Here is a 23,069-nt window from a genome sequence, read left to right on the forward strand (position 1 = left end):
TGCGTACGGTTTTTAGTACGCATGCGCGAACCAGTCAGTGCGGCCGAAAATCGTTGGTACGCAATATAGCGAGGGCCTGCTATTTTGAGTGACAGAATGAGGCATATGTGGGTGGTAACAGGGGAAGGTGCTTGAAAACGGGGAGTGGAGATTAGAACGCAGGCGTGCTTAAAGGTCAAAACGGGCGTTTTAAGGGAGTGCATAATTAATACAGCAGCGTCATTGACCACGTCACTTGGTTTTTTTTAACTCAGAACTGCTCGCAAAATAGCGGTTGAAAACACCAACCACAAGAATAGCGAGCAGTTCATACGCTGTACGATGTACTCGATTAATCTAATAAATAGCGGACATGACGTATGGTGCGTGCGGCCAGGGGGCGTTTTTATCAAATAAACGAGCGTATGTTTTGCTCACTCGTTCAGACTTAGAGGTGGGAACAGACTGCAATGTGCGAACGGATCATTTGAATAGCCACCCCTTGTTTTTGAACGAACGACCGCAAATAGCGAACGGCTCTGAATCAGGCCCTATGTCCCTTTCTTATCAGATCCCGCTGTACGTACCGTACACTATATTAGTCCATCAGCATTTAAGATACAGGAAAAAAAGTAACAAATACAAAGTGTTAGTAGTATACAACTTAATCCAGGATTTGTCCATGCTCTTATGATGAAAAATTAAATGATGTTAAAATATAGGGAATAATGTTTAATATAGAGGATCATGGTTAAGCTGTAAAATAAAAAAGTAACACACACACTGTATGAGTCAGTTAACAGGAATGAATATGGTAGACAAGGAGAATTTGATGTATATGTGCGTATCTATCTATCTATCTATCTATCTATCTATCTATCTCATATCTATCTATCTATCTATCTCATATCTATCTATCTATCTATCTATCTATCTATCTATCTATCTATCTATCTATCTATCTATCTATCTATCTCATATCTATCTAATATCTATCTATCTCATATCTATCTACCTATCTATCTATCTATCTATCTATCTATCTATCTATCTATCTATCTATCTATCTCATATCTATCTAATATCTATCTATCTCATATCTATCTACCTATCTCATATCTATCTATCTATCTATCTATCTATCTATCTATCTATCTATCTATCTATCTCATATCTATCTAATATCTATCTATCTAATATCTATCTACCTATCTCATATCTATCTATCTATCTATGTATCTATCTATCTATCTCATATCTATCTATCTATCTCATATCTATCTACCTATCTCATATCTATCTATCTATCTATCTATCTATCTATCTATCTATCTATCTATCTATCTATCTATCTATCTATCTCATATCTATCTAATATATATCTATCTATCTAATATCTATCTACCTATCTCATATCTATCTATCTATCTATCTATCTATCTATCTATCTATCTATCTATCTATCTATCTATCTATCTCTGTCTCTGTCTCTCTCTGTCTCTCTCTGTCTCTCTCTGTCTCTCTATATATATATACAGAGAGAGATTGAGACAGATATATATATATATATATCTCATATCTATCTATCTATCTATCTATCTATCTATCTATCTATCTATCTATCTATCTATCTATCTATCTATCTATCTATATATCTATCTATCTAGGGTTTAAACTGGTCACACAACTGTAACACAACTGAAATTGATAGAACCATTATTGACTGTTAGACTTGTGTTAGTTTGTTATTACATACACTGTTCTTAGCTGTGTTCCATTACATATACAGATATCGTCCTAATGTATTAGTGTTATGCTGTTGGTAAAGTAAAAAAAATTATTCTGCCCTTTTCTGGTTTAGAGCTCCTGTTGGTCCTATGGGGTCTATGTACTAAGCCTTGCAGAGAGAGATAAAGTGGACGGAGATAAAAGGCCAACCAATCAGCTCCTATCTGTCATTTTTCAAACACACCCTGTATAGTGACAGTTAGGAGCTGATTGGTTGGTACTTTATCTACGCCCACTTTATCTCTCTGCAAGGCTTAGTACATCCCCTATATGCGTTACTGAAATTCTTGGTCGTGATTATAATGCATTTAAAACATGACAGCTAAAGGCCTGTGTGTGGTTATATTCCAAACCGGCCCCAATGTGATTGGCAATGACAGGCCCACTGAGCCCCATCACCAAATGCCCAAATATGGTCCTGATGAGACTGTGATTGTGCATTCGGGTGCTCGGCCTAAGTGCCAGGGGTGTTTGCTTAGTTGGATGCAGCTAAAGTGTGTGTAGAATTAAGTGAATCTCTTGAAGTTTGATTTGCGCTAGCCGGGCAACCGTTAGGTTCTCCATTAATCCGTTACTTTCAAACAGAAAAGTAATTTTCAATTAATTTTAAAGATGAATAGGCCATTTTCTATAACGCTACTGATTGCTATTTATTTTATATTATTTCATTAGTTGGTTAAAAATATCCAAAAGAGCGAATTTCCCGGAATCTGGTTACGAGCTGATGCGGAACAGCCAAACTGGCCAAAGTCCAGCCAATTACTTTCACTCATCCCCTAACCCATCGGTATATATCCATGGCCCCAAATTCCATAATGAATGCTAAAAACGTGACTTGTGTCGCTGATGACGTGCTAATGTATGTGCGCTAAAGCTGAGTAAATAAAAGACCTCCTTTGAAGTGTTTCTGCAAAAAGAAAAAGGAGATTTATGTGTTAGTCATTTACAGGTATCCTTTGACCCACCATAACACTTTGGCCAGATGACTTAGTGTCATATCCAGATTTGGAATCATACTGAGGTTGATAAATCTGTAAAAAAGACAGGAAATTAAAAAGGTAGTTATTTATATTACACTTATTTAAGTATTAATCGTTTACTCAAAGGGGTTCTCCATTATAAAACGGTATGAAGGGAACGAATGTTATGTTATTTGCATGTTACTTTTATAGCCATGTGTAATCTTTTAGGAGCTTATGCAAAGTTGGACAAACCTCTATTAACATGAGATAATCATGTGCACCAACACCTAGAGAAGCTACATGGGTGGGAGGGGGGGGGGGGGGACGCAGAGAGAGGAGCAGGCAAACATTAGCCAAATACTGTAAGAGTGTATTTACATAAATGTGACTTAATGAAGCATTGAGGCATGGACACAAAGGCAGATACACCAGTCAGGAGGCAGGTGCTGGAGGGTTGGTGCACCAAAATGCAATGTTAAAGATGACTGACTACAGGTCTTCACCATCTAGCCACCCATAACTGGCCAATTGTTTACTGATGTCTCCAGCAGTCTCAGGTCGACATTATGCTGTTGACAAATTTATATATATATATATCATTTGTGGCTGTCTATTCACATTACTTAACTGACATTACTATGGTCTGTACTACTAAAGGGGACATCAACAGATGTCCATATTTATTTTAGCTTAATTTCATTTAATTAAATTTGTATTTTTGTATGTAATTAAATTTTAAGTGGAAATGCAACTTACTGTATATGAACAACATACCTCCTTTTTTGTAGTCAGCATCCCAATGATCGGTATGCAGATAGTCACAATACAGACAGCAGCATCACGACTGTCAAAATCCCAACAGATTGCGGAGGTAAGTATTAGGGTTAGGGGGTGGCTTAGGGTTAGGTTTAGGGGTATGGTTAAGCACTAGGGGGAGTGTTGGGGGCGGTTAGGGTTAGGCACTAGGAACAGGGTTAGGGTTAGACTGTGGGAGAGATGGGTTTGGGTTAGGTAGAGAGGTGTACGGAGGGGATGGTTAGGGTTTGGTAGGGAGAGGAAGGTTGCGGTTAGGTAGGGAGGGGAGAGGGTTAGGGTTAGGTAGGGAGGGGGTGGTTAGGGTTAGGTCGGGAGGAGAGAGTTAGGGTTAGGCAGGGAGGTTAGGGCTAAGTAGGTGGGTGAGGGTTAGGGTTAGGTAGGGAGGGGGGGTTAGGGTTAGGCCGGGAGGAGAGGGTTAGGGTTAGGTAGGGAGGTGAGGGTTAGTGTTAGGTAGGGAGGAGAAAGTTAGGTAGGGAGGTTAGGGGTAGGGTGGAGGTGAGGGTTAGGTAGGGAGGAGAGGGTTAGGTAGGGAGGTTAGGGTTAGGTAGGAGGTGAGGGTTATGTGGGGAGGAGAGCGTTAGGTAGGGAGGTTAGGGTTAGGTAGGAGATGAGGGTTAGGTAGGGAGTAGAGGGTTAGGTAGGCAGGTTAGGGTTAGGTAGGGATGTGAAGGTTAGGGTTAGGTAGGGAAGTGAGGGTTAGGGTTCGGTAGGGAGGGTAGGGTTAGTTAGGTAGGGAAGAGAGTGTTAGATTTAGGTAGGGAGTTGAGGGTTGGGTTAGGTAGAGAGGTGAATGTTGGGGTTAGGCACTAGGAACAGGGTTAGGGTTAGGCCCTGGGAGAAGAGGGTTTGGTTTAGGTAGAGAGGTGAGGGTTAGGTAGGGAGGGGAGAGTTAGGTAGGGAGGAGAAGGTTAGGTTTAGGTAGGGAGGTGATGGTTAGGGTTAGGTAGGGAGAGGAGGGTTAGGGTTAGGTAGGGAGAGGAGGGTTAGGGTTAGGTAGGGAGGTGATGGTTAGGGTTAGGTTGGTAGGTGAGGGTTAGGGTTAGGTAGGGAGAGGAGGGTTAGGGTTAGGTAGGGAGGTGATGGTTAGGGTTAGGTTGGTAGGTGAGGGTTAGGGTTAGGTAGGGAAAGGAGGGTTAGGGTTTGGCTGTGGGAGAGGTAGGTTAGTGTTAGGTAGGGGAAGAGGGTTAGGGTTATATAGGGAGGTGAGGGTTGGGTTAGGCTGTTGGCGGGGTGGGTTAGGGTTAAGCTTCAGGAGTGGTGGTTTATGGGGGGGTCAGGGTAAGGGTTACAATACTTACCTAAATCTGTCATGATTCTGACTGTCGAGAAGCCGCTGTTGGTATTCTGACCATTGGCAACCTGACCATTGGGACCACATAACCACCCCCCAGAAGTATTGTCCTTCCAGCTACCAGTGTCCATAGACCCCCAGTGTGGCACTACTGCTCTCCTCTCCACTATGTGCAAATATATAAATATATGTATAATTCAACCCCCTCCCCTTGGGCAACTAGTTCTTAGGCAGGGCATTCATAAGCCCCCTTAGTGCCAAAATGTGCCCATGTCAGCTGTCACCCGGCTGACTGCACTTGTATCCCATGCAACCCGGCCAGCTAAGTGGTGACTAACTGGTAAGACGTGACCCTCTCCTGTGTGAAAATAAACTTTATCTTTGCATAGCTGCTTACAATGCATTTATGTGCAAATGTGTCCTATGGAAAATAAGGCCGTTTGTGTTACGCACTTAGAATGTAGCATTGTTGGGAAGTGAGCGCATGATACCAGTCTGTGGTTAGATCAAAGTACATCAGACATTATAAAACTTACTAGTTCTTCAAATTGGGTGAACAATAAATCCGAAAAAAACGTAATATATATAATGAAACACAGTTATAGATACAGCTGAAATTACATATAACTATTTGTGAAAAGTAAAATAGGTAAATAAACGGCACCTCTTGGTTACAAGGCAGGTTATCTATTGATCCAAGTCAATGGGCGGGATGTAGCAAAGGTAGAAATGCCGTCTAACCCCCTCAAAAATGCGGGTTTAACCGCATTTCTCATATGCACCAAGCTCCGCAGTGTGATGCAATCTGAGGCTTGGATGCGGTGGGTAACATCATCTTCTTGATGGTTTTACCCTACCGGTCTTTTACAGTGTTTGTCAGGCATACCGGCATTGCTAAAGCCGTCATGCATGCGAAGAGAGTTTAGAAAATGTGAGAGTTTTCTCGCAGTTTTTTAAACTCGGCCAATGTAGAGTCCGAGAACAAGCAAACTCGCATGTTTTTCAGACTCAAAAACTCTCATGATTAAAACCCTTCTCATTCAGATGTTTTCCCATTTTGAAGATACAACTCGACCAATGTAACAGTGTTACTGCTAAACTCTCATGTTTTCTAAACTCTCACCCTATTATATTTGGCCCTTTGTATCAAAGTATAAAATGTTCTATAGTTAAAATACTCCTTCATGAACCATATCATATATATATATATTACAGTAATGTAGTTGCAACAGTTATGGGGGTCTATTCATCATCATTTAATTTATACAAAATCAGGTGAAAATGAACATTCATTATAAAGGTTGGGGCTGAAAGGTAAGCAAAAGATATTGCGGATATATCTCCTGCTTACCTTCCAGCCCCGATTTGGCCCGCTGCCCCTATACAGTAATATGGGTAAATAAAATTTATCAATAATATATTTTTGGAGCTTGACTGCAGGAACATTCGCCATCTTCAGATGGCGTTTGCTCCCGCACCCTTCTCTTTCCTATGGGAAGGAGTCCCGGGTTGCGAAGAGGGATCCTTTCAGATCCCTCCACCCCTGTCAAGCTCCTTCCCCCGGAAGCCGGGGCTTTGTGTGCCTGCACGAACCCCAGTTCACACAGGCGCACAAGCACTGTCGAGTCAGGCTAGAGTAGCGGAAAAGGGATTTGCGGGGACAGCTGATCTTCGGATGAGTGATGATGAATTTCTCCAGCTCTCGCAGCGAATCAGAATGTTAGTTATCGGAGGCCAGACGAAACTTGAAAACGGGGTCTATTCATTATAATTGTATTTATGGCTTATAGACTATAATTATACATTTATTTAAAGTACAGTACAGTTATTATCAAAAGGGGTTTTACATGTATATTATAAATTTTCCTATATGTGTTCACAGAATACGTGATGTTAAACATGAAATGGAAAATTTTCACCTACTATTCCTCCATCACCGGGTTGTGGACAGGACTCGCAAATTCCAGGGGGCCCAGGGAGGCCCGGGGAGCCTGGTAAGCCAGGAATGCCATTCTCACCATTTTTGCCAGGGGTGCCAGGAGGACCCTATAATATATGAACAGAACTTATTGTATACATCAAGGATTACGTATTGTAATTCCCTTACATATTGTTATACCTCTCTGGTATAAATTTAGTTTGCGGTAAATTATATGTAATCTGGTGTTAGCGACTGTGGGAATGTTACATGTTAATGTCCATTTATTCTGGCAGTGAAAAGATAATGGACATTGATCTAGATAAAATTGGTTCCATTACATGTGTGGTTTATCTCAACTCTCAGTGTGTCCTAATGTGCAGACCTCAATCACCCATGGTATTATTGCGCACCCACATACTGTAGTGGCAATGTTGCTAATATTACTTTGTTTTTACTATATTATTGTCAGTATACTCTTGCAGTAGGTTTTTGGATTGAGGGCGGATAGAACATACAAACTCCACGAAGACAGGAGTCTACCTGGAGTAGAGTCCGTTGTCCCATTGGTATGAGGCATATTTTAGATCCTTCAAGATCAGGTGTCTGTGTGTTAGTTGATCTGAATTTTCGGGTTGGCCAAATATAGCGCACAATTACAATATAATGTGAAAATGAGGTTCGAGCTCCCATTATCTAGTATATTAAATCTATATAATATAAACTTTGTGTTGTATTGTAAAGCTAACCCACTTGTGGTCATAGGACAGGTCTATAGCTAGAATATTTTTCTATTCTATTATTATTATTATTATTATCATCATCTATATTAATATTATTATTTATGCAATATATACTTACCGGTTTCCCATTTGTTGTTCCTCCATTAGATGGGGGCACCTGCACATAAATAAAACCTAGTGTCAAGCAGGCAGTTATATTTAATGTTTTTACAGTACATATAGTTCCTGTGTACCCACAGTGGGATTTGAGGAAAGGTTGGTAAGAGTGCCAGGATAATAAGAGTGATAGGATAATAAGTGTGACAGGATAATAAGGGTGACAGAATAATAAGTGTGACAGGATAATAAGGGTGACAGGATAATAAGGGTGACAGGATAATAAGGGTGACAGGATGATAAGGGTGACAGAATAATAAGTGTGACAGGATAATAAGGGTGACAGGATAATAAGTGTGACAGGATAATAAGGGTGACAGAATAATAAGTGTGACAGGATAATAAGGGTGACAGGATAATAAGTGTGACAGGATAATAAGGGTGACAGAATAATAAGTGTGACAGGATAATAAGTGTGACAGGATAATAAGAGTGACAGTATAGTGGGAATGACAGGATAGTAAGAGTGACAGGATGGTAAGAGCAACATAATGGTAAGAGTGAGAGGGCAATATGAGGGACATGATAGTGAGAATGACAGGATAGTAAGAGTGACAGGCCAGTTAGAATGACAGGACAGTAGGTTGACATGATAGAAAGAGAGATGGGATAGTGAGAATGACAGGATAGTAAGATTGACAGGTTGGTAAGAGCGACACAATGGTAAGAATGACAGGATAGTATGAGTGACAAGAGAGTAAGAGTGACAGGATAGTGAGAATGGCAGGATAGTGAGAATGATGGGATAGTGAGAATGACAGGATAGTAATATTGATGGGATAGTGAGAATGACAGGATAGTAAGATTGACAGGTTGGTAAGAGCGACACAATGGTAAGAATGACAGGATAGTATGAGTGACAAGAGAGTAAGAGTGACAGGATAGTGAGAATGACAGGAAAGTAAGAGTCACAGGTTGGTAAGAGTGACACAATGGTAAGATGGTAAGAGTGACAAGATGGTAAGAATGACAGGATAGTAAGAGTGACGGTATAGTGAGAATGACATGATAGCAAGAGTGACAGGATCGTGAGAATAACATGATAGCAAGAGTGACAGGATAGTGAGAATGACATGATAGCAAGATTGATGGGATAGTGAGAATGACAGGATATTAAGATTGACAGGTTGGTAAGAGTGACACAATGGTAAGAATGACAGGATAGTATGAGTGACAAGAGAGTAAGAGTGACAGAATAGTGAGAATGACAGAATAGTAAGAATGACAGGAAGGTAAGAGTGACAGGATGGTAAGAGTGACAGGTTGGTAAGAATGACAGGATAGTATGAGTGACAAGAGAGTAAGAGTGACAGGATAGTGAGAATGACAGAATAGTAAGAATGACAGGAAGGTAAGAGTGACAGGATGGTATGAGTGACAGGTTGGTAAGAATGACAGGATAGTATGAGTGACAAGAGAGTAAGAGTGACAGGATAGTGAGAATGACAGGAAAGTAAGAGTCACAGCTTGGTAAGAGTGACACAATGGTAAGATGATAAGAGTGACAGGATGGTAAGAATGACAGGATAGTAAGAGTGACAGGATACTGTGAATTACAGGATAGTATGAGTGATGGGATAGTGAGAATGACAGGATAGTAAGATTGACAGGTTGGTAAGAGTAACACAATGGTAAGAATGACAGGATAGTATGAGTGACAAGAGAGTAAGAGTGACAGGATAGTGAGAATGACAGGATAGCAAGAGTGACAGGATAGTGAGATTGACTGGATAGTAAGATTGACAGGTTGGTAAGAGTGACACAATGGTAAGAATGACAAGATAGTATGAGTAACAAGAGAGTAAGAGTGACAGGACAGTGAGAATGACAGGAAAGTAAGAGTGACAGGTTGGTAAGAGTTACACAATGATAAGATGGTAAGAGTGACAGGATGGTAAGAATGACAGGACAGTATGAGTGACAGGAGAGTAAGAGTGATAGGGTGCCAATTGTGTAATTTCACATTGTTCCACACACTTGTTATTTATGTTTGTAGATCTTGCCAATAACATAGCCACAGAAGTCCTAGCTGTTGCAGTATGGCTTTAAATACAACCCATATGCATTCGGCACCACCCTGCAAACTACTATATAAATTGGCGCCCTCCCTCTCATTTTTATAATGGGATAATGAGCGCTGCAATAAAGGAGCATAGTCTCACAAGAAAGGGGCCACACAATAGCACCCTCCAAATCAAATTACGCTGCACAGTAGCACATTATTCTTCAGATTACACCACACAAAGTGCCAGCTGTTCCGCAATAGTAGGGAAGCATGGATCAAATAGACATTTATACATTTTATTTATGTGTAAATGTAAAAAAATCTTTTAAAATTCAAATGAATTGCATGTGAAGTTCCTTCTGTCTGTAACAATGACTTCATCCCTTTCTACTACTTGTCCTATTCACATGGTTTCAGAGGTGGACACAAAAGTGACGCCAGATGTTTCTATTGGCTATCGCCCGTCCCTGACTTTATGTAACTTCCGCTATACAATTCTTCTCCTGTGTACATCCGTGTGTCTGAGTATGCAAGGACTGTACACTCTATAATACAGATTGGTGCATCTGAGACAGCCGCTGTCAGCGTCCGTACACTCTGTAGTACTGATTGGTGCATCTGAGACAGCCGCTGTCAGCATCCGTACACTCTATAATACCGATTGGTGCATCTGAGACAGCCACTATCAGCATCCGTACACTCTGTAATAATGATTGGTGCATCTGAGATAGCCGCTGTGAGTGTCCGTACACTCTGTAATACCGATTGGTGCATCTGAGACAGCCGCTGTCAGCATCCGTACACTCTGTAATACCGATTGGTGCATCTGAGACAGCCGCTGTCAGCGTCCGTACACTCTGTAATACTGATTGGTGCATCTGAGACAGCCGCTGTCAGAGTCCATACACTCTGTAATACCGATTCGTGCATCTGAGACAGCCGCTGTCAGCGTCCGTACACTCTATAATACCGATTGGTGCATCTGAGACAGCCGCTGTCAGCGTCCGTTCACTCTGTAATACCGATTGGTGCATCTTTCACTGACACACCCACAAAACGGCTACACGACTCTGGGCCTGATTAAGCAAGGAACGCACGGATGCAGATACACGTAATCGGCCGCTGTGAGAATATGCTAATGAACGCATACGCACAGCAATCGCAGCACAAAGATGCAGATGCCCAGCTCTACATTATGCCGCCCCCCTTACCCTCCGCTAACTTCCGTACTGATGCGCAAGGTTAAGAAACCATCGGGAACATCGAGTAACATCGGAGCTGCATGCATGCGTGAGCGTGCGCATGCGTGAGCTCCAGTGAGCTACGGTAGCTCCGTTGCTCCGGGGCTTACTACAAGACGGAGCAGCTGTCTATGTTGATTGACAGCTCGCCCCGTTTTGTAGGTGGGGAGGGGGGTTGGCTGCACAAATGCAGGCATTCCCTTAGGAACGCCTGCCGTTTGTGGGCGGCCCTACTGACATCACTCGTGATGTCAGTAGTGGACTTCCTGCTCTATTAGAGTAGGAAGTCCACTCGGGCTTGCAGGAACCGAGACCCTCCTGCATGGTCTCGACGCAAGCCCAATGGTCTCGATAATCGTGACAATCGCCAGGCCGCTCGCACTAGCTGTGGGTGGTCACCCACAGCTTTGCGAGCGGCCTGGTCGACAAAACAAAACAAAATGCCCTGATTCAACACGAGCGCTCGCAAACAGCGTGCGCCTCTGAATCAGGCCCTCAGTCCATTAAATACAATAATGAAAGACTGGCGATGGGGAAGCTGGGGTGACAGGTGGCAGGACTTGCGCTGCAGCCATTAGTGCAGATGTACTTACCGGTGATGGTGATGGACAGATGGGGCAACATTCTCCAAATGGGATCTCTGGGTTTGCACACGATAAATCTTCCACATCTTCACAGATGATCTCATCGCACAGCACCGCTCCAGAGTCACAGACGCAGATCTGGCAGGGTTCTGGTTTCCAGATGTCCTTGTTAGCATAAAATTGCCCTTGATATGAACATGCTCCTTCTACCTCTACAACTAGAATAACAAAACAAAAAGATCATATACAACCACATTTGAATGATATATTCATATCTAGCTCATCTATCTATCTATCTATCTATCTATCTATCTATCTATCTATCTATCTATCTATCTATCTATCTATCATCTCTCTCTCTCTCTATTTTCTATCTATCCATCTATCTATCTATCTATCTATCTATCTATCTATCTATCTATCTATCTATCTATCTATCTATCTAGCTATCATTTTCTATCTATCTATCTATCTATCTATCTTTCTACCTATCTCATATCTATCTATCTATTTATCTATCTATCTATCTATCTATCTATCTATCTATCTATCTATCTATCTATCTATCTATCTATCTATCTCATATCTATCTATCTCATATCTATCTATCTATCTATCTATCTATCTATCTCATATCTATCTATCTCATATCTATCTATCTATCTATCTATCTATCTATCTATCTATCTATCTATCTATCTATCTATCTATCTATCTCACATGTTTATTTCTTATGGGTGCAGTAAGATCATACAACATCCCGGGAGGCATTTGATCTAATTTAATATAACTGATGCACAAGTCAACTGTAAAATAAAAGTTTTTTTAACCCACAGCAACAAGATTCTAACATTCATGCATCTTACACAACTTAAACCTAAAGTGTACAAGCAAAGCCTTGAGTGATTGCGATGGGTTACATAGCTTTAGAAAATGTCCATCTTCTCTGCAGAACAAATCCAACAATCAGCTTTATATTGTTCCTGCAGCCTTGTCCACTGATTGGCCCAAAGCAACTTAACTAGCGCGGTCTTTGTAATGACGGTTAGAAGCTGATTGGTCACTTTGGGAAACCTCCCCTCGATATTTCTCTCCAGGGCTTTGTACATCAAAATCCTCCCCAACCCCGCCCCCTGGTCTGTGGATTTTCACCATCACCTTAGCCAGTACAAGAACCATATTGTGGATCATTCTCATAACACAAAGCAGTCCTGATTTTTATTGTTTGATGGTCGAAAAAGGAATGGTCATTGGGGAAGGGAAAAGGGGACCTGATAAAGGACTGTGTATGAATCCTTGTGGGTGAAATATTGGTGTTGAGTTTATTTGTCCTTATTTTTGAATTGGGAAATGTACTTGGGACAATATATAATCCTTACCCTAACCCAGGGCCGTAACTAGGGTGGTGCAACATGTGCCACCGCACAGTGCACCGCAGGGCAGGGGGCGCTGCTCAGGCCTGTCAATTTAAAATCTTCTGTTTATTATCATTCCCACTTGTAGCTTCCATTTCTTTTATCCCCGGAATCTCCTGGCCGCTCCTCCCTCCTCCCTGTCCAACCCTCCCTCCATCTGGCCACCTCACCAACCATCTTCAGTCACATCCTCTTTTATTTAACACACACATTTCAAAATACTGTCATACCTTGGACTCAAACCTATCACCTCTTTGATGGCAGTCAGGTGAGTCACCTCGAGCACCTTTGTCAGTGAGTTCAGCTGCCCGGCGCAGGGTACATACACGGATTTCCCCGCCGCTGATATTTGCTGCATACAACTATATAGAGTAGCGCTCTTTCTATACCTTCAGTCGGTGACCTACACGGCCGGCTCTAGGCTTGTGCGCGGCTGTTCTGATGGACAGATCCTGCTGCAGCATCACCAGCGTTCTCCTACATCTAGAGCTGGTGAGTTATACGGCATAATTATTGTATCATCACTGCAGCCACTGGGTTCACAATGTTAAGCAGTGACAGCTGGATAACAGTGCAGGGACGTATCTATAATGGGTGCAGGGGGTGCAGTGCACATGGGCCCGCACCATACACCTGGCTCCCATATTATCTAACACTCACCTCTCTCCGAGGTCCTGCGTTGGGTCTCTCAGCGCTTCTCAAAACGCCTTGATAATGGCCACAGCAGCCATTTTTCTGGCATTTTGCGCACGCACTGTGAGGAAATCGCTAGGAAAATGGCGGCCGCTCCATTTCCCCGGCCATCTGCACATGCGCATTAGTCTCTGGGCACACTCTAGTGCCCAGAGTCTACTGATTCTGCAGTGGCCGGCCAGCTGCGTCTGTCGCTTGCCGGGTGACGGGGTGAGAGGAGGGGGCCTGTGACAGGGATGCACATGGGCCCCCTCCTCTCTAAAGACGCCCATGAGGCCACACCGCTTTTTCAGGCGAGTATCTTATGTCCCTATTTGAAAAATGGGGGGAGGGGGACACCAATGCTCTTTCTAGCCCAGGGCACCAAAAAGTCTAGTTACGGCTCTGCCCTAACCCTCCCCCTAACCCAACTTTCCCACAGCCTAATCCTAATTCTCCTCTTCTGCAACCTAACGCTAACCCTCCCAGTAGTACCTAACCCTAACCTTAAACCTATTGTATTCCTAATACTCACCATGGATGTCAGCCGGGAGTCACACTGCTGTTGGTGTGTGCTTGCACTGGTTGTACACCTCATTTACAGCCCTGTTTACCTAATTTCCTGTTATAGGGCTTAATATATTCTCTTTAATTGAGCTGTCATGTGATAATCATTTTTATTTGGGAGTTTTGTTCACACTACAGTCAGGAGATTGCGGGGGGGGGATATGTGGTGTATTTACTAATCTTGGATAGAGATCAATGGGGGGGACCATAGATAAAGTACCGGCCACTCAGCCCCTTCTGTCATGTCGCAAACTATGTTTGAAAAATTTCAGTAAGGAGCTGATTGGCTGGTACTTTATCTCTGTTCACTTTATCTCCATCCAAGGCTTAGTAAATAGACCCCACTACTGTCAGTGTTGCTATAGCAGAACAGCAGCGGCATCCATTTAGTGCCAGTAGAGAGGTTGGGGGCTGGCCCAGCAGCTGCGTGATGAATAACGGGGGTGTAACACGCAGTCACGCCCCCTAAACACAGCACACAACAAAAAGCGTCTTCTCTTTCCCACATCGGTATTTTTAAATGGTGACAGGTATGCTTATTATAGTATCTTCTTAAATACTGTTTGCAGGGCTCATTATTTAGTAAGACAGCCTTATTTTATCTTCCTAATCCCTTATCTCCTCCCAGAGCCATGTAATCAGTCTTAATCATGTATGGTCAGCATCTTACAATACATATAATCTTGTGAACTAATGCACATGGTGGGTATGACATGACTGGAAGACGATCATTCCATCACTAGGGCACAGCCATTCCTTTACACCAGCAATTACTGTACACAACACAAAGACAATGTTCCAGATTAAAGTTCTAGATGCTCTAAATGCCATTACTGATTTTAAGGCATCACTTCGATCTTACCAGGGTAAAACATAAGGGACTTAACAGTTAAGAGAATCCAAATGTTATGCAAAGATACTGTAAGTGCTGTCACACTAATAGCTGTTCTCTAAGCTCCTTTATACTTAGCACAGGGGACGTGAAATAGTCTGCAGGACTCTAACACTGACTGAATTTTGGCGATTAAGTAATCAAATTTGCAGTAAAGAGAAATCTTGCCATTTTCATACTATATACAGAATCTGAATACACAGAGACGTAACTAGACTTTTTGGTACCCTGTGCCAGAGAAGCATTGGCACCCCCCCCCATTTTTTTAAATAGTGACATACGATAGTGCACCTGAAAATGGGCCATGGCCTCATGGGGAAGGGCCAGGGAAGAGATAGGAGAGGCCAGGAGATGCTGGGGATAAATAGGGACATAAGATAGTGCACCTGAGAGAGGGCCATGGCCTCATGGGGAAGGGCCAGGGAAGAGATAGGAGAGGCCAGGAGATGCTGGGGATAAATAGGGACATAAGATAGTGCACCTGAGAGAGGGCCATGGCCTCATGGGGAAGGGTCAGGGAAGAGATAGGGGAGGCCAGGAGATGCTAGGGATAAATAGGGACATAATATAGTGCACCTGAGAGAGGGCCATGGCCTCATGGGGAAGGGCCAGGGAAGAGATAGGAGAGGCCAGGAGATGCTGGGGATAAATAGGGACATAATATAGTGCACATGAGAGAGGGCCATGGCCTCATGGGGAAGGGCAAGGGAAGAGATAGGGGAGGCCAGGAGATGCCGGGGATAAATAGGGACATAATATAGTGCACCTGAGAGAGGACCATGGCCTCATGGGGAAGGGCCAGGGAAGAGATAGGAGAGGCCAGGAGATGCTGGGGATAAATAGGGACATAATATAGTGCACCTGAGAGAGGGCCATGGCCTCATGGGGAAGGGCCAGGGAAGAGATAGGGGCGGCCAGGAGATGCTGGGGATAAATAGGGACATAATATAGTGCACCTGAGAGAGGACCATGGCCTCATGGGGAAGGGTCAGGGAAGAGATAGGGGAGGCCAGGAGATGCTAGGGATAAATAGGGACATAATATAGTGCACCTGAGAGAGGGCCATGGCCTCATGGGGAAGGGCCAGGGAAGAGATAGGAGAGGCCAGGAGATGCTGGGGATAAATAGGGACATAATATAGTGCACATGAGAGAGGGCCATGGCCTCATGGGGAAGGGCCAGGGAAGAGATAGGGGAGGCCAGGAGATGCTGGGGATAAATAGGGACATAATATAGTGCACCTGAGAGAGGGCCGTGGCCTCATGGGGAAGGGCCAGGGAAGAGATAGGGTAGGCCAAGAGATGCTGGGGATAAAAGAAGAGGAAGCTACAAGTGAGAATGATAATAAACAGGAAAATTGACAACTCCAAACAGCGCCCCCTGCCCTGTGGTGCCCTGTGCCATGGCACTGGTCGCACTACCCCTGTGAATACATATAGTATATACAGGTGTAAAAGTTATTTATGATAGGTTTTCTTATTGTGACCCTTGAGTGCTTGGGGAGAGGACTGACGATGACACATGAGTTCCCTCTGATTGCCAAATTTAGCTCCTCAGAGTGGAAAAGGCCATATAGTTCTTAGGGTGGATCCGACTCCGAGGGTGCTTTAAGAATTCAGATGCTGTGTGTACCTGGAACCTTCGCCATGCAGCAGAGTCCCTCATGCCTTTACCAGCAAATGCGCACTGCACACTCTGAATTACATGTGATTTCCATGACCTGACCAGACTGAAAGGTCCAAAGCTGGTTATGAATTTAGGGGAGGACACCAACGTTTTTATTTTTTTATTTTAACTTTATTTTAAACTCTTTGATTGCTTTTAAACCTAAGAATCCTGCACAGATCATAGTGATCCGTGCAGTTCTTCTTTTTTGTATTCCAGTTTTAGTTTCTATTTGCAATCGGTTTCGAACTGAAAGTTTGCATCTGCCAAATCCGACTAACATCGAAGCCGATTTCGAAATCGACTTCGAAATCGAATGTTAGCAAATTTGCGATTTGGACAGTGAACACACAAAGTTGACTGCAAAATGGACTTTTAGTACATACAGTATACCCTATAGTGTGTACTGTTTTTCAAATCATTAAAGTAGTAGATAAGCAGTAATAAAGCAGATCCGCATCACTTCATTGCTATTACAATCACCCCATGACTAGGGTGTAAGATTGCCCAAAGTGCTCACCCAACTGACAAAGGAGGAGTTTATTATGTATTGTTTCAAAGGTATCTTATAGATTAGAAAAATAGTACAGTACAGAATATCATTGTCCACATTGGACCTCATTCAGACACGGTTGCAATCGCCGAGCGCTCGCAACCGGGTCAATGTTTAGGCCCTGCACACGTGCAGCGGCCGCACTGCGCGTACGCAAGCCCCGGAGCAAGAGAAGAATTCTCTCGCTCCGGAGCTCACTACAAAAGGGGCGACAGCTCAACCCGTTTTGTAGGCGTGGCGGGGGGGGTGGTTTCACAAACGGAGGCGTTCCTTAAGGAACGCTTGCCGTTTTGTGGGCGGCCGCACTGACATCAGCAGTGATGTCAGTGGGGTGCTTCCTGCTCGATCAGAGCAGGAAGCTCCCTGGTGCTTGCGGTTGCTGAGACCCAACCTTAGGGTCTCGTCGCAAGCCCAGAATATTTGCGATGGTCTTGACCATCGCGACCATCAACCTGGTCGGTCGCTAAAGCTGTGGGTGGTAACCCACAGCTTAGCTAGTGACCAGGAGGCCGCACTTGAAAAGTCAAGCGGCCGCCCTCATTCAGAGTGAGCGCTCGCTTCTTGCGACCACCTCTGAATGAGGGCCATTATCCCCAGCTCCACACAACTGTTCCTCGCTGCTCATGCAATCACCCCAGGACAACAGTGCGAGATTGTCCAATGCTTTACTTAAACTTCGGAAGGTAAGTGTCTTCCTAATTTTCTTCCACACTCAGATTTTTTGAATCAGTCTACACTATATTTTACCTTCGTCTTTTCTTTTATACACTTTTGGAATATCCGATTGGAGACCAAGCAATCGGCACTTAAAATTTAAGACAACGGCCGAACCAATCTCCTTTTTTCCATCCTATTGAAATGTAGCTTGATTGTTTTAGTCTAATTAAATTTCAGTCATCGAAAGTGAATTTTTGATTTTAAACCAGATACAAAATAATTGGTTCAAGAACCACTTTGAAAGAAATTTCAGCAACTCTGTTAATAATCATAACTTTGATACATGGCATTGATACAGAACTTTGATACAGAACTTTGATACATGGCATTGATACAGAACTTTGATACATGGCATTGATACAGAACTTTGATACATGGCATTGATACAGAACTTTGATACATGGCATTGATACAGAACTTTGATACATGGCATTGATACAGAACTTTGATACAGAACTTTGATACATGGCATTGATACAGAACTTTGATACATGGCATTGATACAGAACTTTGATACATGGCATTGATACAGAACTTTGATACATGGAATTGATACAGAACCTTAATACGGAATGTCCAGTAAACCTCTTTATTGGACTTTCAGCTATTACAAAATTAACCAGGGAGTTCTTACGCTCTGTACCTATTTCTAAATATCTAAATTGTTCAGGGAAGGGGTGAAACAAATGAGCCTGCTGCAGCCCAGAGTCTTTATGTCCCAGTAACCGTAGCACACAATGAGCACATTTTACAGCCCCCGGGTGTCCTGTAATAACCTGAGATTTGGTGCTTTCTGGGAGGAACAATATGATGCATTGTAATTAAATTATTTAACATGGCTTTCATTCGTCATATTAACTAGACGCTGAAAAATGTCCTGAGCATAACAACACTATAAAACAGTTATCTCTCCAAAACATGTATAGGTAGGGCACAAACTCCCGGCTTAATGCTTCTCCTGCAGAGGAAAATAGGGATAAAATATATATATAATTTTTTTTTTAAATAAAAAAATAAGCTCATTGTTTCTAGATTAATACCAGATGACTGTTACTGTAACCTTTCACTTCATTCACAAAATAGCGCATGTACTGATCTGGTAACTAGGTTTGTACTTATAAGCAGTTTACCTTCCCTTACATCTTAAGAGGGGGGACAAGGGCCAGGCGACCATAAGCTGTGTACACGTAAGTTCAGCATGCGCCCCTGGAGATGACATACTTTATGCCAGTTGGGTACAGGGTTCCGGCGTTCGGGATGCCGGCGGCCAGAATACCGACAGCGGCATCACGACAGACAGAATAAAAATTTGTGAAGTAGAAATGTTTCAACATTTTCATTCTATTTATTAGATATGCTATAAAAATATAAAACAACAAAGTATACAAAAGGTATAAAAAATAACACTACTCTTCTCTCCATATACTGTATATTAATATACGATTAAAACATTCACAATCTGATTGAATCAAATTCTTGTGACTAATTACTGATAAATAAATAAATCTAAATCGAAATAAATCTTATCAGTTTGTTTTAAGGCTTGATAAAAGTTTAAAGGTCATCTATAAATCTGGAATCCTTATTACCTTATTCTGCTACTGTATTAATTAAATATTTGGAAACCACCTCTCAATGTATTCTTATGATCATACCTGGCCGAAATTGAAAACTATTTCAATATTCTAAAATACTGTAATACCCTGTTGTCCAGCAGGGGGCAGGCTCTAATAAGAAAGCATTCCCTATTACACAGCTGGATATAATGAATAGCATACAGTACCCAACGTTAACCTCAGCGAAACAAGATTTTAGAAGAATGACAAAAAGAGTTTCGTAAAAATAAAAAATTTGCATCTTTTGGCAGACTGCACGGAGCGGAATCATTTTACATCTGCGCTGATTTACTTTATCCAGTGTATCACTATTATGCACAGATGGGAGTTATTTGTCAGAATGTTGTGACATAATGCAATGTACACTGCACAGACACATTGAGAGAAGTGTCCTAAACAGTTGTTAAATGTATCCATGGGAAAAACATTGGCGCTATCATATGTAATTATAATACAGGATGCGTTACTAACACCAGCTGTCCATGCAGATTGAGGAATTGAGGATTCAATTGTTCCTCATATGATTCAGCCCAATGTTTTGAGTCCATGACCCAGAATAATAGATTATACCCTGAATTTTAATGCATGCGTCCATCTGCGCTGCATGACTTCCCTAGCTGTGGCCTTTACGTTACATAGGGTGAGATGTACCGAGCCTTGGAGTGAGATAAAGGAAGTAGTTGCCTAATGTAACCAATCAGCTTCTAACTGTCATTTATCTAGCACAGTCTTTGATGTGACAGTTAGAAGCTGATTGGTTACATTAGGCAACTACTTCCTTTATCTCACTCCAAGACTTGATACATCTCCCCCTATGTGTAGAATAAATGTAAACCTTGCTTTTCTCCATGCAAATAATAACATGCACAGGTAACCTTAATATAACTAAACTGCTGCTGGTTTCTATTAGTGGAGCAGAGGGAATGGCAGGCTGTTTCCTGGTGCAGTAGCAGTAGTACTCAGCTGACAAAAGCTGATTGTCCGACATTCTAAAATATGTGCAAGTGGGATGACCAGAGATGTGTGGTCAGGGTAGGCAGGGACTGGCAGAACCTCCCTGTTATACTCCTGAGATTTGATATACAAATTATTAGAATAATACCAAGAAGATATTTATAACTTATAAACATCTTCTTTGTTTATTGTAATAATTTTTATAGTTAACACTCACCAGCTTTGTGGGGCTCCCCCGGACTGCAGGGAGATGAGAGATGAGGCAGTAACAGCTCAGCCTCGCTTCTGTATAGTCAGACACTGCATGCAGTGCTGGGGGCAGGGCCACACCACGGGCAGTAAGCTGCACAGAAAGAGAGCTAATAGAGGCATGCCTCTGAGTATGGGGGGACATACCTTAGCACTGATGGACACCTTGGATGTGTCATGTGACCAGGAAGTTCATTGCAGTGTTTAGAGATCGAGCTCAGTCAGCAGCAGCAAGAGAAGACACAGTGATGCAGGTAGGAGAATCAATAGACACTGAAGCTTATTGTAGTGAGGGGAGAGTTACAGTGAGTAGGGGGCTACCAGCACTCAGACCAATCTCCATATGTGTGTCCCCAGCCATTCACCTCACCGCAAGTCACTGGAGAGGACCAATAGAAAGTTTAAAGTTTTGTGCTTGCAGCTTATTGGTCACCTGTAGAAGCACTGAAGCTATTGCCAGTAACTACAGAACTGCTGAAGCCCTGGGCACAATGCTGCAGTTTTCCAGGCTACACTAAGGGCAGCAGCAGCTCGGATACATTGTAATGTTTAGAACCTGTCTCCATAGAGAGAATGGAAATGCGCATTTGTTTTCACCTATTTTTGCAAACTGTACCCTGACCGGTGGGTGCATGGGGATAAAATAAATAATATCTAACACTATTATTTCAAATGAATACATATGCCCCCTTCTTTATTATAACTATTATTTTTCCCACTTCTCCTGAATAATTAATATCTGTGCCTCCTACTTAATTAAAATTCCTATTAATAACCCCCTTAGTAATGTAAAATAATGTCTGTGGGGAAACCTTACATTTTAATTTTAAAATGGCCCAAAATATTATTTTAAAAAAGGGGGGCAAATATATTAATATTAATTAAGAAGTAAAGTGTGACAAATATGACTGCCATATAAGAAGGAGCGACAGATATACCTGTAATAAAATAGCACAGATATTAATTCAAATTCATAAGGGGGGACAAATATTACATTTTAATATAAGGGGGACAAACATATTGTTTATTAATTTAACACTGACACCCAACAGCCAGGGATACAAGGAAGGTAACAATTACCAGAGGCCCAAGCATCCCTTTGTATAAGCCCTGCCCCTAGTGGTGTTCCTAAGTAACACGGCTCATTCAGGTTAGGAGGGGTGGGGGGATTTTGTTTTATTTTTGTTACATGATGACAGACAAGATACCTGCAGCCTCACCTGTCACTACCACCTTTATTTTATGGGTGGGTTTTGTGTGGGAAGAGTGGTATTTAGGAAAGCGATGGATAAAGGGAAAAGGTAATAATTACTAACTGGGCATGTTTTCCAGATCTCATAGCTGGCATATTGATTACCGACTAACATATTTTAAAAGATTCACAGAAGGTACTAGTGATTACACTTGGGATTTCGTGAGGATACCTGGAAAACATGATCTGTCAGGGTGCACCGATAACTGGATTTGGGAACACTGGTGGGATAAAACAGCTGATTGCGACAGAGAATGATAGGATATGTCAGAGGTTCCCAAACGCGGTCCTCAGGGCTACCCAACAGCTCAGGTTTCAGAGATATCCATGGCTGAGCACAGGTGACGTAATTAGTACCTCAGTCAATTTCATTTAACCCCTGATCTCAACCATGGATATCTATAAAACCTGGAAAAACCGGGAAAATGGCTCCCTCGCCTACTTTCCTGGGGACATCTTTTCTGCGCATGTGCAGATCACTGGGAAAATGGCCGAGTTAGGCACTAAGGGGGTGGGTTAGGTTTAGGGTGTGGGGAAGGGGAGGTTAGGTTAGGTGTAGGCACCCAGGAGGGAGGGTTAGGGTTAGTGGGAAGGTTAGGATACTGACCGACAGGTGTCGGTATCCTAACCCTGTTGAGATTCCGGCATCGGGATTCTGACCACCAGATTCCCGAGCACCGGTATCCCGTACCCAACCCTTGTTTAAACGCTAAAGTTTTGGGGAATAGGTGCAAGAAGTATATACCCCTTATATACATAAAATATACATAAAATGTATCCTTAGTATGCATTGGATAAAAACATGATGTTGCCCATAAAACCATAACTAATAGCTTCTCCACTGATGATAAACGTTATTTACTACAGTTACTGTATAAGAATGTGCAGATGATGTGAATGTGGGATTGTATGCTGTCTGGTCATGTGTTACATTATGCAATCATTTTGCCTAACATTAATATTAGCATTAAAACTGCAATTAGACACAAATAAGACGGTAAGAGGGGTACGGTGTTATTTATGCCTCAGGCAGC

The 23,069-nt window shown here is 42.5% G+C and overlaps 1 protein-coding gene across 2 annotated transcripts in view; it reads right to left on the reverse strand.

Annotated features, from left to right (window-relative positions):
* COL3A1 (collagen type III alpha 1 chain) overlaps positions 1-23,069 on the reverse strand; it is a 116,464-nt gene that overhangs the window by 76,728 nt on the left and 16,667 nt on the right. Inside the window, exons 2-5 of one of the 2 annotated variants that reach the window (XM_088466945.1) lie at positions 11,493-11,701; positions 7,616-7,654; positions 6,760-6,882; positions 2,733-2,798 (exon numbers count right to left, since the gene is read on the reverse strand). In XM_088466945.1, the coding sequence (XP_088323071.1) occupies positions 2,733-2,798; positions 6,760-6,882; positions 7,616-7,654; positions 11,493-11,701 (437 nt within the window). The remainder of the gene's footprint in view (positions 1-2,732; positions 2,799-6,759; positions 6,883-7,615; positions 7,655-11,492; positions 11,702-23,069) is intronic. The other variant, XM_088466946.1, reaches the window with a different exon arrangement.

Source organism: Taudactylus pleione, unplaced genomic scaffold, assembly GCF_031769625.1.
Source record: "Taudactylus pleione unplaced genomic scaffold, aTauple2 ptg000067l, whole genome shotgun sequence".
Classification (NCBI taxonomy): domain Eukaryota; kingdom Metazoa; phylum Chordata; class Amphibia; order Anura; family Myobatrachidae; genus Taudactylus; species Taudactylus pleione.